General features: G+C 51.7%; 1 protein-coding gene across 1 annotated transcript in view; it reads left to right on the forward strand.

Annotated features, from left to right (window-relative positions):
• The window catches only part of LOC105514958 (zinc finger protein 423-like), a 106100-nt gene that overhangs the window by 27539 nt on the left and 63831 nt on the right, over positions 1–14730 (forward strand). The window contains exon 3 of the mRNA XM_011946625.1: positions 9209–9268. Within this exon, the coding sequence (XP_011802015.1) occupies positions 9209–9268 (60 nt within the window). The remainder of the gene's footprint in view (positions 1–9208; positions 9269–14730) is intronic.

Consider the following 14730-nt stretch of genomic DNA (forward strand, 5'->3'; position numbering starts at 1 on the left):
TCTCTACTAAAAATACAAACATTAGCCAGGTGTGGTGACACATCCCTGTAATCTCAGCTACTCAGGAGGCTGAGGCAGGAGAATTGCTTGAACCCCTGAGGTCAGGAGTTCGAGACCAGCCTGACCAACATGGAGAAACCCCGTCTCTACTAAAAATACAAACATTAGCCAGGTGTGGTGACACATCCCTGTAATCTCAGCTACTCAGGAGGCTGAGGCAGGAGAATTGCTTGAACCCAGGAGGTGGAGGTTGCGGTGAGCTAAGATTGCCCCACTGCACTCCAGTCTAGCAACAAGAGTGAAATCTGTCTCAAAAAAAAAGAAAGAAAGAAAGAAAGAAAGTACTAGATTGGGTAGAAGATTTCTGGTTAGGAGTCATGTTGTCTGAAAACAGGTTTCTTTTTTTTGTTTTGTTTTTGAGACAGAGTCTTGCTGTGTCACCCAGGCTGGAGTGCAGTGGTGTGGTCTTGGCTCACTGCAACCTCTTCCTCACCCAGCTAATTTTTGTATTTCTAGTAGAGATGGGATTTCACTATGTTGGCCAGGTTGGTCTCAAACTCCTGAGCTCAAGCCATCTGCCCACCTCAGCCTCCGTAAGTATTGGGATTACAGGCATGAGCCTCTGCACCTGGCCTTCTTTCTACTTTTAACAGATAGGGTCTTGCTCTATCACCCAGGCTGGAGTGCAGTGATGTGATCGTAGCTCACTGCAGCCTCGAACTCCTGGGCTCAAGTGATCCACCCACCTCAGCCTCCGGAGTTGCTGGGATGACAGGCACATATCACCATGTCTGGTTAATTTTTAAATTTTTAATGGAGATAGGATCTTGCTATGTTTCCCAGGCTGGCCTGGAACTCCTTGCCTCAAGCAATCCTTCTGCCTCGGCCTCCCAAAGTGCTGGTATTACAGGTGTGAGTGACTGTGCCTGGCCTAAAAAATATGTTTCTTTAAATACTAGACCCAGCCTCCTTTTGATGAGATGCCCATATATTGGGGGGTGGGGTGTGGACAGAGAGACCCATGAGACAAAGCCAGAGGGTCCTGTCCCTTTCACCCTCACTTCAGGGCATAATGGCAGGTGGTCTCACCTGTGCTGTTGAAACAGCTTGTTCTGTTTTCAGCAAGTGGTCAGGGTGAATCACGAGAGTTAAACGAAGGTGATTGTGATGTGACTGTCTTATCGTGGCTTCTCTGAGGGTCTGAGCTTGGTGGCAATGGGCCTGTCAGTGGGGGTGTTGGGTGGTTTTAGCTTTAGCTGCAGGGCGCCTTTGTTTTTGCATGCAATCACCCCCACCCCACCCACTGCCTGAACACATCCCCACCTGTAGGGAGCCTGGAGGATGTGGGCTTCCTCGCTGGGTTTGTCTGCACTTCACCCTGGTCATTTGACCTAGGAGCGTTGCCAGAGATGATCATGGGCTGTAGAAAAGCGATTTGCTATGCTTTTGTGCAAAGGAATGGCCACCCATTTCTCTGGGCATTTGCAGCCCTGCACCAGGACACAGTGCTGGGTGGACAGAGTGTGGGTCACATTTCAGCTCTTTCTTGCCACCTTTGCTTGGCCTTCTGTGCAATGCTTGGCCTATACCCCTCTCCCTGCTGGGCCTCCCTACCTGGTCTATGCTTTTCCATTCCTGGAGTTGCTCAGTAGTAAGTCAGGAGCAGTGAAGCTCTCTGTTTCATGCTTGCCAATGAGACTTGGGGCTCTCGCTGTCCCCTTTACCCGTCGTGGCCTTGGCCTGCAGTGTGTGAGAGGGTTTCGCTAAGGGTGAGCTAAGAAGGGGCAGTCATGTGCCCCTTGCCTGGCCACCACCTCTGCTGTGACAGGGATGTCTCTGGGGAGGCATGGGATGCTGTAAGGGTGGGATCGTCCCAGGGGCCAGCAAAGCATGGGGAGGTTTCCCAAGGCCTTGGGGAAAGCAGCTGAGAAAACTCTGCAAATGAGAGCCATTGGTCTATGGGTGCTTAAAGCTATTTTGGGAGTGGAGGTGGTTCTAGATCATCTGATGAAATCTGTGGATCCTTTCCCCAGAACAGTGCCCTTCTGTGCCTGTGTGCCTGTGTGAAGCAAGGCTAAGCAAGTAGCCCTAGTGTGGATTTTGGAGTTCAGAAGGGAGCATTCTGGTTCTTCCCTGGCCCTGCTAGAGGCCTCCTGTGACCCTTGGACCAGCACTAGCTTCTGTTTGTCTCTCACTCACCTCCTGCCGCTGTCTGCCTTAGAATCTGTCCCCCAAGCTTTCCTTCCTTTGACCTGAACCTTCTCTGCCAAAACACATCTTGCCTGACTTTGACAAACTCCTGAGCAGGGCCCCAGCCCTGTCTGGGCTCCACTGCTGTGTTCTGGGCCTTGTTTCCAGACCCCATGCCTGGCTTTCACCTTCCCTTTCTGTTTCCCTCCCCAGCTCCATCTCTTCTGCCTCTGTGAGGTGTTGGGGAGCCCTCTGGATGGAAGACATTGCTCTCCAGGGCAGGAGCAAGTGACCTGGAGGAGGTGGTGCAAGCAGGTGTCTGCCTAATGCCACTTGCTCTGTGCCACTGGCTATCTGAAATCCAGAGACCCAGCACACAAGGGATCTTGGTGGTGGCAAGGCCTGTGCTAGTGCATGGGGACGAGCTGTGGCCACTCCCAGAGCAGGAGAGTTGCAGCTCCTTAAGCACCTGCTGTGGAGTTGGGGGTGACAGCATTTGGGGGGACTCTATATTCCCATTCGTCAGTCAGCCTCCCACAACTTGTGACCCCAGAGCTGAGTGTCAACGTGGAGTCCTGATCTGCCTGAAGCCCTGGCAGAGGCCCAGGATCCTTCTTAACGCATGCCAGGAATCATGGTTAATAGTGAGAACTGGTCTTAGACCTGCTGCCACCAAGCAGGTGCCCTCTAAGGACCCTCTGGCCTCTTTAGGCCCCTTGTCCATCGTTGAGGATCTTGATTCACACAGGGACCTGGAAGCCCCCCCCAGGACTTCAGAGATGGCCACGAACACCCCCGTTCTCTTAACAGGACGTGTTCGGTGCTCCTTTGAAGGGCTTTCTGCAGCAGCCCTTGTCCAGAGGCTGCTGGATGGCGCCCACCAGGCTCCACAGCTTGGGGGATTATCCCAGGACAGCTGGGAGTCTTAAGATCGAACCTGTTCCTACCTTCCTGTGCAGCCCCTCCATCCCTGCGGGGGGCGGGGCCTCTAAGGCCCTGTCCGGTGAAGTGTTTTAGCAGGAGCTCCTCGGGGGGCTACTGTGGTGCCCTTGGGCCCTCCCAGGGCCACCTGATTGTTGAGGTCACACTCAGCCCTGGGAAGGATCCCATCTCTAATGAGCGATGATGATTCCCGTTGCATAGGCAGGAAGCACTCCCTGCTCCATCCACCCTGTAACCGGATTCTGTGGCCAGAGTTTTCTGTTTAGTGCCTGCCTGACCCCAGGCAGGAATGGTTTGTGCTCAAGGCCAGGGCAGGTGTGAGCGCCATGAGGGAGCTGGATTGGCATGTGTGAACTCCTGCTCCCAGAGCTGGTGTGACTCTGGTGTGATGGGGTGGGGACAGTGGTGGCGTGGAGGGGACAGGTGTATCTGTGGCTGCCTTGCCCACTGCCTGGTTCTGAACAAAGCCCAGCCCTGCTGCAGGCCCTCCGGGATGTCACCACACATCCTATGTGCTTATTGATTAAAAAATTTGGGCTGGGTGTAGTGACTCATGCCTGTAATCCCAGCACTTTGGGAGGCTCAGGTGAGTGGATCACCTGAGGTCAAGAGTTCAAGACCAGCCGGGCTAACACGGTGAAACCCCGTCTCTACGACAAATACAAAACTTAGCCGGACATGGTGATAAGCATCTATAATTCCAGCTACTCGGGAGGCTGAGGCAGGAGAATTGCTTGAACCCGGGAGGCGGAGGTTGCAGTGAGCTGAGATCACACTATTGCACCCCAGCCTGGGTAACAAGAGTGAGACTCCGTTTCCAAAAAAAAAAAAATTTGTTGTTGTTGTTGTTGTTGTTGAGGACCTGCTACTATGTTTGCCCTGAGCTAGGCACTGGGATACAACAATGAACAAGACAGGCGTGGTTCATGCCCTAGTGAGGGAGGCAGATAAGAGCCCAGGAAACCAATAGGTGGAAAGAATAATGAGAGGTGTTCGGGTTATGGAGGGGTTAAGCTGGGAGCTGCCCTGCAAGGTCAGGTCTGGGAGTCACGAGCAGGAGCTAGTAGACCACAGGGCAGGAGTGGGCAGCTGCAGTGTGGCCATGTGACCTGGGGCCTCTGCAGAGCCTTTCTGCATCCCACACATGAGCGTGTGCATGCCTGCACATGTGCTTGAGCAGAGGGTCCTCGAAGTCCACTGCCTGGCCCCAGCACAGAGCTCGTGTGTGGGGCCATACGGCTGAAACAACTGGGGGAGTCCTTTGAGACAAAGAATGCAAAATGCCTGTGGCCATTCTCAAGGTGACTGACAGGAGAGGAAATGGGATGGAAGAGAGTTTGGAGTAGAAAGAGAAAGCGGGCCAGGCTCAGTGGCTCACACCTGTAACCCCAGCACTTCAGGAGGCCAAGGCGGGAGGGTTGCTTGAGGTCAGAAGTTCAAGACCAGCCTGGGCAACATAGCAAAACCCTGTCTCTACAAAAAACAAAACAAAACAAAACAAAAACTGCAAAAATCCACCGGGTATGCTGTCATGTCCCTGTGGCCCCCACTGCTCGGGAGGCTGAGGCAGGAGGATCACCTTAGCCAGGAGGTTGTGCCTGCAATGAGCTGTGATCACACTCCTGCACTCCAGTCTAGACAACAGAGAAAGACCCTGTCTCAGAGAGCGAGAGAGCGAAAGCGAGAGTGAGAGCGAGTGAGAGAGAGAGGTCTTAAGTAGGTAACAGATCTTTCCTTTGCAAAGGTTGCAAAACATGTAGGGCTACAGAACCCCACTGCTGGGACCCCTTCCAGTGCGCAGAGGGGCTTGTGTTTGCAAAGGGCTCTGGAGCTGGGCCTTCATTCACGTCGTGGTGAATTGGGTTCTGCCATGTGCTCCCTCCCTGTGTATTCACATCCACCCTGCATGCCCTCCTTGTGTGCACACACTTGCCCTCATGCCTCCTCTCTGTGTCACACACTTGCCTTCATGCCTCCTCTCTGTGTGCACACACTTGCTTCACGTACTCTTCCTATGCCTGTATACTCTGTGCACCCTCCAGTGTGGACACACTCTGGCCACCTACCTACCTTACAAATGCCAGTCATCCACAGGATTGGACGTCCCCGTGTTCCCCTTGAAGTGGGGTAGGGTGGGGGTGTGTGTCTCTTGGCTTCAGTGGAGCCAATTATTGTATACATTACAAAACTAGACATGGAGCTGGGGACGTCTGGAGAAGGTGCCGCGGGCCGGCTGAGTAGCCCCATCGGTGTGTTTTCCATGTCAGCCCCTGTGCGGATTGGGGTTTCTCTGAGCTGCGAGTCTTCAGTGTCCAGTGGGGCTCGGCCACAGAACTCCCTCTTAGGGATTTCGGGGGCTCACTGCTTGGGCCCCCAGAGAGTACCTGCTGCCGGTGTGGGCTCGGGCCACCCCTGTACCCAGCTCCAGCTGCAGATGGGCCCTCCTTCTTCTGTGCCTGCTGCCCCTGCTGGTGATGCCATTGCTGGAGACCCAGTCTGGACAGAAGAGTGCAGCTGTGGGGAGAAAAAACCTCACTCTCATTGCCGGGTAGCACAGGGGCTTATGGGGGTGGTGGGGGGTTGGGTGTTGACTCTTTCTCATCAAGAGTGTACAAAAACCAGGAGTGGTGGCCCATGCTTGTAACCCCAGTGCTTTGGGAGGCTGAGATGGGGATCACTTGAGCCCAGGAGTTTGAGACCAGCCTGAGCAACATAGCAAGACCCTGTCTCTATAAAAAATATAAAAATAAAAAATTTAGCCAGATGAAGTGGCACATGCTCAGCTACTCAGGAGGCTTGGGTGGGAGGATCACTTGAGCCCAGGAGGTCAAGACTGCAGTGAGCTACGATCGCACCACTGCACTCCAGCCTGTATGACAGAGCATGAGCCTGTCTCATAAAACAATCTGCTAGCCCATATTCTGTTTTTGCTTTTCTGTTTTTTGAATCCTCTAGCCCATATTCACCTTTGAAGGTGTGCTTCTACCTTCAAAAAACAGAATATAGGCTAGAGGAGGGTATGTGAGTGGGGTGGTGCCTGCAGTTGTAGGAAAATGCATTAACACCCAAGTCGTAAGTAAGGTGGCCCACAGATCCCTCACCACACAGGGATGTGGTTCCAGGGACTGCATTGTGTCACGCGGCTGCTTGCAGTGAGGGAACAGGAAGCCTGTAGTGAGATCTGCCACTCTGGACCTCCCCAGCCAGTTAGCACTGGGCCACTTTCCTCCTCTTTCCACCCCTGCAGGCCTGTCTGGACTTCTGGGACCCAGCACAGAGCCTTGACTTCCCCCAGGGCTCCAAAATGGTGGATGTTTCCCTGTTCTCTTTCCCATTATGGCCGAGGCCAGATCTTCCTAAGAGGATGACTTGACGTCTTTGGGACATCCTCAAGTTCAGTGACTTGGGAGGTCACACTTCTGAACTAAACCGCCTTGAGTGGGTGCAAGTGTGCGGACTATTTGCCCTGATACCTGGGTGCACAGGGGTCAGAGGAGAACTGGGGTCATGTATTAATGTCCTGATACCTGCAGATAACTAAATCAATAAAAGAAAAAAATAAAAATAAAAAAGAAACTTGGTATTCTTAGCTATCACCCCTACCCTCCTACCCCTCCCAGCCCCAGGCAACCACCGATCCACTTTCTTTCTTTTTTCTTTTTTTTTTGAGATGGAGTCTTGCTCTGTCGTGCCCAGGCTGAGAGCAGTGGTGCAATATCAGCTCACTGCAATCTCCATCTCCCAGGTTCATGCGATTCTCTTGCCTTAACCTCCTGAGTAGCTGAGACTACAGGCACGCACCACCATGCCTGGCTAAGTTTTGCATTTTTAGTAGAGATGGGGTTTCACCATGTAGGCCAACTGGCCTCGAACTCTTGACCTCAAGTGATCTGCCTGCCTTGGCCTCCCAAAGTGCTGAGATGACAGGCATAAACCACTGTGCTCGGTCCCGGACATGTCTTTTTAATGCATACAAAAGAGATTCTGCTGAGCATATTTTTTTGTGCTTTTTATTTCAAATTTAACATATCTGAGATCTTTATCAGCTCATATAGCTTTATGTCATTCTTAAGGTTTAGGAACCCATGGAGACCTTGTTGAAGGTGTCTAACAAAATGGCAGCATGGTAACCTTGCACACTGGCAGCAGTCTCTTAATAGAAGCACCATATATTTATATGTGTGTATGTAAGTAAAAGGTGAAATGTGAGGGAAACTGATTTTTTGGCACTGCATTGAACGCTATTAATAACAGCTTAGCCGTTAGCCACCCGTGTTTTGGAGGCTCTCTGGTTGAAATCATTTTAGTGAATAATGTCAATTTTGTCTGACACGAGGTCTTGATTGCTATTTATAAAGCTGCACATTTGAGAACCCACTCCAGCTATAACTAGCTAAGTAAAACAATAGCTTGGGTCCCAGCTCAAATTATCTGTGCATTTCATTGTGTTGATCCTGCCTGTCCACTCTCAGGATGCGGGCTTGGAAAAGAGAGCACACTTCATTAGCATTCCTTGGCTAGTTGCTCGGGGATGTTCCCTCTTGCATGTACTGTTTCTCAGGGTTCAGAGAAACCCGTTCTGTGAGGCTCTGGACGGGGAGGAAGACCATGGGTAAATGGTCAAGTGGGTAGCTTGAGCATCGTGTAGGCAGGACTGTTTGAACCATGGCAGCGACCCCCACTCGGTTGGTTGGGGCACTGTTCCAGCAGATGACAGCCCTGACATTATTATGGGGGCAGTTACCCTGTGCCGGCACAGCGCCCAGTGCTGCACAGATGTTATCCCATTTAATCCTCCCAGCAGCCCTATGGCTTAGGTACCATTATTTTCTCCATTTTTGAAGTGGGAAAACAGAAACCCAGAGGTTAGATCATTTGCTCAGGTCACATACAGCCAGTAAGAGGCAGAACTGAGATTTGAAGCCGGGCTGTGCCTCGTGCTAGAACTCAGGTTCTGACCACAAACCAGCCTGCTTGCTCCACTCGCAGGGTGGCTGCCTGCGTGTTGTACATGCCTTCCATGTGGTGGGTTGGGGTCACTGCCCTCCAATCTGAGTTGCTAGGGTTCTGGATAGCATCTTTTGTACCCTGGTCAACCATGGTTTTCAAAGCCACCTTGGAGACAGACAACCCTGGGTTTGAGCCCAAACTCTTCATGGCTCTCACTACCTGTAAGACCTCAGGCACCCCTCTGAGAGACTGCTGAGGAAGACCAAACCCAGTGATAGCTGCAAAGCCCTAGCACAGTGCCTGGCTCAGTGTGCACCCACATGGTGCCAGCAAGAACATCGACAGTGCAGAGAGAACTGGGTGGTTTGTGGTGGCTTCAGCCTGCACATATGCAGAGCTAGAAAGGCCATTAAATCTGAAAAATACTGTGTATGCACATTTTTGGCTTAAACAAAGTCCCATTTACAAAGTCCATAACCCAGCTTTAATATTATTACATGCCCCAGACTGGGATTAATTCCAGGACAAGAGTGTTATTATGCTGTGTAGTATTTCTCCCATATTCTCCTAGTGCATGGCCTTCACCAGCCTGGGCTTATGTCCTGGGGTGTGGGATGGTGGATACACCCTGTCTCTGCCCAGCTTGGTTCTGTGGGGTCCTGGGTGGAGTTGGGGGAGGCTGGTTGCCTTCTGATGTTGTCAGCTCATAAGTTGCAGTGCTCAGACGTGCTGTCACTGGGAGAGTTGACCTCAGCATGTCCTGAGGTCTGTCTGTGGGTCAGGTCTCAGCAGGGTCATGAGCACTCACCACTTTGCTGATCTCTGAAGCAACCTTATTGGTTTCTTGAGGCAGTGCTGAGATTGATTAGTGATGTCTGCCAGGGGCACAGGGCTGGGGAAACCATAACTGATCCAGCACTTAACTTGCTATTCCTGTTTTATTCCGATCATTTTACATCTCTGTGAAACCAATAAAGGCCTCTTTGTAGGCTTTGCCCCCTCTCCTCTGGTCATGGGTATTATAATAAAGACCCCCACAAATATTCCTTCTTCCTCACCCTGCACCTCACCTGATCTATTTGTACAGTCTTCAAACTCACAGGCCCATCTCTGTTCTCTCTTTCAGTTGAAGAGGGGGAGGCCTCAGACTTCTCGCTGGCCTGGGATTCCTCCGTGACAGCAGCAGGTAAATGCCCGGGGGCTGGTGGAAGAGTTGCAGGGGGTCCTGGGGCTGGTCCAGGAACTCAGAAAGCCACCCAACTGGTTATGGAAATGATATTCTTTGTGTCACATTCCTGCCTCCAGTCCAGACTACCCCATGCAACACGATTTTTATATCAGTTCCATATGGTCAATAAAATCTATTACATACAGAGACTAATATTCCCTTATTCTCCTGAGGGCCACGTTTCCTTCTTGTGGGCACAATTCAGATGGGCAGTGATTTTCCCACTGCACAAGCCTTGAAGCTCCCTGCTATGGGCGTCGCTGCACATTCATTCCAATCTAATTGCATAAAAGCCACTTTAATAGGACTTTTAAACTCCAGTCTACATCAGAATTCCTCTTTCCCTCCCTGGAAGGGGCTGCTCTGCACTCTCAGGGCTGGCAGAGCTGAGCTCATGCCTCCAGGGAGAGGTAACAGGGGGAGCTCAGACTTGTGAGGTGTCAGGGGTGACATGACAGTCAGGACATGGGATTCCCACATAAGCTCTTCCCTGTACCTCAGTTTCTTAGCTGTAAAAATAGGTGGATGAATACAGTTTTTCTAACTGTGAAGTTTTGCAGCTTGGAGCCTTCCCATGAGTACTGAGATTAGAACTGGCTTTGGGGGGTTTTGGGGAGCTCCTGAGTTGGGGGCCAGGGTCCCCTGTTTGCTCCGCATGCAGCCAGGGACTCTCTTGGTAGTGGTGCCCCCGGCTTCCTGACCGGCAGGCGCTGGGATCCCCTTGCTTGTCCTCCTCCCCTGCCTTGGGCCAGGCCTGCCCTGGGATCCTGACCAGCTTTTTCTGGATTCGTGGGGGAGCTGGAGCTGCTTCAGTCTTGCAGAATCTTAAGGCCTGAGGAAGCCTATGATGGAACATTTAGTCCAAGCTTCTCCTCTTTTCGTTGTGGAAACTGAAGCAGGAAGAGAGGTTTGCTCTGGGTCAGTATTTCAAAAACGTGGTTAGGCATCGGGTATATAAACATTTAATGTTTTCATGATTATGTGTCTAATGTGTGATATTATAGACATTTGTGACTTAACTATGATGCTAAATTCATTTAAGTGAAAAAACGGAGTTGACAAGAAAGTGTTAATAGTACAGAATACAGAGATTCAGCAGGAAGTTTGAAGATGGTTCAGTGAAATTTGGGAAAGGAGACTGAGCCCTCGAACCCAAGCCTGTGGCCCCTGGTTCCATGTCCTTTCCAGCAGGAGCTGATGCTGCCTGCAGAGTCCACAGGGTCCTGGTTGACCCAGGCTTGTGCACTGCTGTGGCTGCAGGTGCCCTGGCCCTTGGTGACAGGGGCTTCCTCCATAGAGAGGGGACTTGTCTGAAGCCAACATGGTGAGTGGTGCTCAAATTCTGGGAAGGAGGGTCCGGGACTAGGACAGGCTTTGGGGTCAGCACTGGGCGGGTAGGAGGCTGGGGGAAAGGACTGTGTAGTCCCCTGTGTGTCCTTCTGTGCGGGCAGCGCGTTCCCCGTGGTGGGAGGAAACGGCAAGACCCTAAGGCGCTGTGTCTCAGAGATGTAGTCCTCGTGAGAGATGAGGGGTGCAGGGGCTGACGCTTGCTGCCTGCTCTGGAGAGGATCCCACTGTACCTAAAACCCCTGAACTAGGAAAGTACTCAGCCCCGTGTTGTCTACAGAAGGTCCTCCTTCCCAGCTGCTTTCCCAGTGGGGCCAGAGGTGATGCAGACAGATGGGAACATCAGTGGCTTGCAAAGAGGGTGCTGGCAGTGATTGCTATAGACAGAAAGCCCTGGGCAAGGGGGTGTCAAGCACCCTGGCTGCATCCCTAGGCAGTGAGGTGTCTCCCAGCTTGCAGAAGGCAAGGGCAGTGTTGATGGTAGGGCCTTGGAGTCTGCAGTTCTGTAATTCCATAGTTGGGCGGCCAGTCTTAGGGCCTCTCTGGGCTGTCTGGGAGTAATGGGAGCTGTGGGATTTGCCAGTTTCCAGGCAAGAGCTGAGCATGCCTCGTGCATGTAGGAGGATGCACACTCCTTGTGACTCCACGGCCACGGCTCGCCATGGTGCCACTCAGTTTCGAATTCTCTGCTCAGCGATGGGGAGAGGGAGGGCAGAGCATCCCCGGCAGTGGATAATCCACAACCAGACAGCCAGGCCAGGAATTGTTTTGTTTTCTTTGGCTCATTTTTGCTGGTGTTTTTTTGTTTGTTTGTTTTGTTTTTTTAGTTTGTGCTGTGCATGTGATAAATTTTCATTCCCAGTTCTATTGGACTTGAGCTATTAAAGTCAGCTTGTATTCCCTGAGCATGGGGTGTGTGAGATGGCTCCAAGCCTGGGTGGCAGGCAGAAGTCAGTGTGGGGGGTGGCCCTCGACGTGGGCAATGTCACATTTATTGAGCACTTACTTAGTGTGTGCCAGGCACTGAGTGAACACTCTACCTGCAACATCTCGCTGAGCCATCGTGACAGCTCTGTGAGGTGGGTGCCGCTTCCAGCAGCAGCTCCATCATTTTTCCGTGGGCTTGGCTTAGGGACAGCCATCTGGTGGACAACAGGGCCAAAGGCCTGGTGAAAGCCGCTTTTGTCTAATACTTTTCATTAAACTGAGAAAATGTCACTTGGCCACATCAGAGAATGGCAGCAGGTGACAAAGAAGATTATGGGGGAGCAAAACCTCCCAGGCCACCCTTGGTACTGCTACTGAGAAACCCCATCCTCATTTGACAGATGAGGGAAGGAGCTCGGAGCAGTACAGTAGTGAATCCACGGTCCCCAGCTGGCAGGCTGTGCATCAGGGACTCGAACCCAAGTCCTCCGGAAGCCAGAGCCTGTGGTTTAACCTCTGCACCACTTGGCATCAGGATGTGGAGAGCTGAGCAGGACCTGAAAGCGGGGCATTATGGCGACTTCTGGAAGGTCCTTGGCAGGACAGGCATGGTGGCTGCAGGGCATAGGTGGGTCCTGCTCACAGGCCCCCATTGGCCCTCAGCTGAGGGCATTTTACCAGGAGGAAGGGAGAGCTGTAAGGCATGGAGTAGCTCCTCTTCTCGGGGGGCCCTGTTGGCCCAGAGCTTTTCATGCACCTTCCTCTCCTCTGCTTTGCCCAGCCCTGGGCGTGTGATGGAGAACTGCAATAAAGAAGCAGAATGTGCAGTTTGCATCTTCACTCACCTCTGGTCCCCACTGGCCACCCTGCTAGTGGGGACCCTGTGGCCCTCCGCCCCCAGGAACAACCAGGCTTGCTCCTTCTGTGCCCTTGAGCAGGGGCCCTGACAGTGATGGAGAGCCCGGCCTTGCCTGGCAGGGAAAGGAGCGAAATGATGAGCTCATGGCAATATCCCGCAGTCCGGAGGCGGGGGCGTGGGGAGCAGAGCGCGCAGGCCCACTCATGCCGCTCGCTGGCGAATGGGGCTGCTGATGGTGAGGCCCAGGGGAAGGAGCACTTCATTTGAAGTCAAGATGTGGGGTTGCCTTGGAGGTGTGGAGCTGGAGTTCTTAACCTGTTTTGAGCCACAGGTGCCTTTGAGCATCCAGTGGAAGTGCGTGGATTCTCTTTCGGACACACACAGGATTTCATGTGTGATTTCAGGGTTGTTCGTGGGCCCTTCTTCTTCTCCCGCCAACCCCGACTTCTCCCACCTTGCCAGGCCATAGGTGTGAACTCCTTACAAATGTGAAAGTCCTTTGCAAATGGGAAAACCTTGCCAGGATCACAAACTCAAAGGCCCACCTGAGGCAGGCTGATGGCCCAGGTGGGCTGATACATGAGGGGGCCACAGTGGATGGTGACACAGACCCTGCAAAGGGGATGGCTGGCCCTCAGCTCCTGCCAGCTGGGCCATGAATTGCCAGAATTCTGGCTGGGTCCAGAGTTGCCAGATCTTCAGAGGTTTTAAAAGAAAAGTCAGAAACCTGGATTTTCATAAGAAATCTTTAGATTCTTAAACCAACCCAGCTTATATCTTTTTAAAAACAGCTTTACTGAGATATAATTCACATATCATACAATTCACCCATTTAAAGTGAATTTTGGTATATTTAGAGATATATGTGACCATTACTAGAGTGAACTTAGAACATTTTCATGTCCTTAAAAGGAAACTCTGGACCAGGAGTGGTGGCTCACGCCTGTAATCCCAGCACTTTGGGAGGCCGAGGCAGGAGGATTGCTTGAGCCCAGGAGTTTGAGACCAGCATGGGTAATATAGTGAGACCCTGTCTCTACAAAGTATCAAAACAAAATAGCCTTGGGCATGGTGGCATACACCTGTAATCCCAGCTACTTGGGAGGCTGGGGCAAGAAGATCACTTGAGCCCAAGAGTTCAAGGTTACGGTGAGTTTTGATCATGACACTGCACTCCAGCCTGGGTAACAGAGTGATAGCCTGCCTCTGAAATAACCAACTAAATAAAAGAAAAAGAAAAAAAAATAATAAAAAAGAAACACTGTATCCTTAGCTACCACCCCTGCCAGTCCCAGGCAACCACTGATCCACTTACTTTTTTATTCTTATTTTTATTTTTTTGAGACAGAGTCTCACTCTGTCGCCCAGGCTGGAGTGCAGTGGCGCGATCTCAGCTAACTGCACCCTCCACCTCCTGGGTTCAGGTGATTCTCCTGCCTCAGCCTCCCCTCGTAGCGGGGACTACAGGTGTGTGCCACCGCACCTGGCAATGTATAAGTTTTTGTTTGAATGCTTGTTTTTAGTTCTTTTGGGTGTATTTGTAGGCGTGGAATTACTGGGTCTTAAGGTAACTTTATGTTTAACCTTTGGAGGAGCTACCAGACCTTCCCAGGCATTTTGCATTCCCACTGCCCATAAGGATTCCACTTTTTCCAGATCCTTGTCAGCATTTGTTATTTTCCTTTTTGTAAATTCTAACCTTCCTAGTAGGTGTGAAGGTATCTCATTCTGGACAACTCATGGATTTATTTTTTTTCTTTTTTTCTTTTTTTTTTTTTTTTCGAGATGGAGTCTTGGTCTGCTGCCAGGCTGGAATGCAGTGGCACCATCTTGGCTCACTGCAACCTCTACTTCCCAGGCTCAAATGATTCTCTTACCTCAGCCTCCCCAGTAGCTGGGACTACAGACATGTTCCACCAAGCCCAGCTAATTTTTGTGTTTTTAGTAGAGACAGCGTTTCACCATGTTGGCCAGAATGATCTTGATCTCCTGACCTTGTGATGTGTAAGCCCCGGCCTTCCAAAGGCTCCCAGTGCCTTTGACCTACCTCCTAGCAACATCTACAAATCCCCTGTATCCTGCCTGTCACAGCCTGGCACTAGCCCTAACCCTAACCCCCGTCTCTCCCGCCCATCCCGGCCTGGTACTAAACCTACCGCTATCCCTAACCCCCCTCTTTCCCGCCCATCCCAGCCTGCTACTAGCCCTAACCCCACTCTAACGCTAACCCCCTTCTTTCCCACCCACCACAGCGTGGTACTAACCCTAACCCTAACCCTAATCCTAA

Source organism: Colobus angolensis, unplaced genomic scaffold (assembly GCF_000951035.1).
Source record: "Colobus angolensis palliatus isolate OR3802 unplaced genomic scaffold, Cang.pa_1.0 Scaffold251, whole genome shotgun sequence".
Taxonomy (NCBI): domain Eukaryota; kingdom Metazoa; phylum Chordata; class Mammalia; order Primates; family Cercopithecidae; genus Colobus; species Colobus angolensis.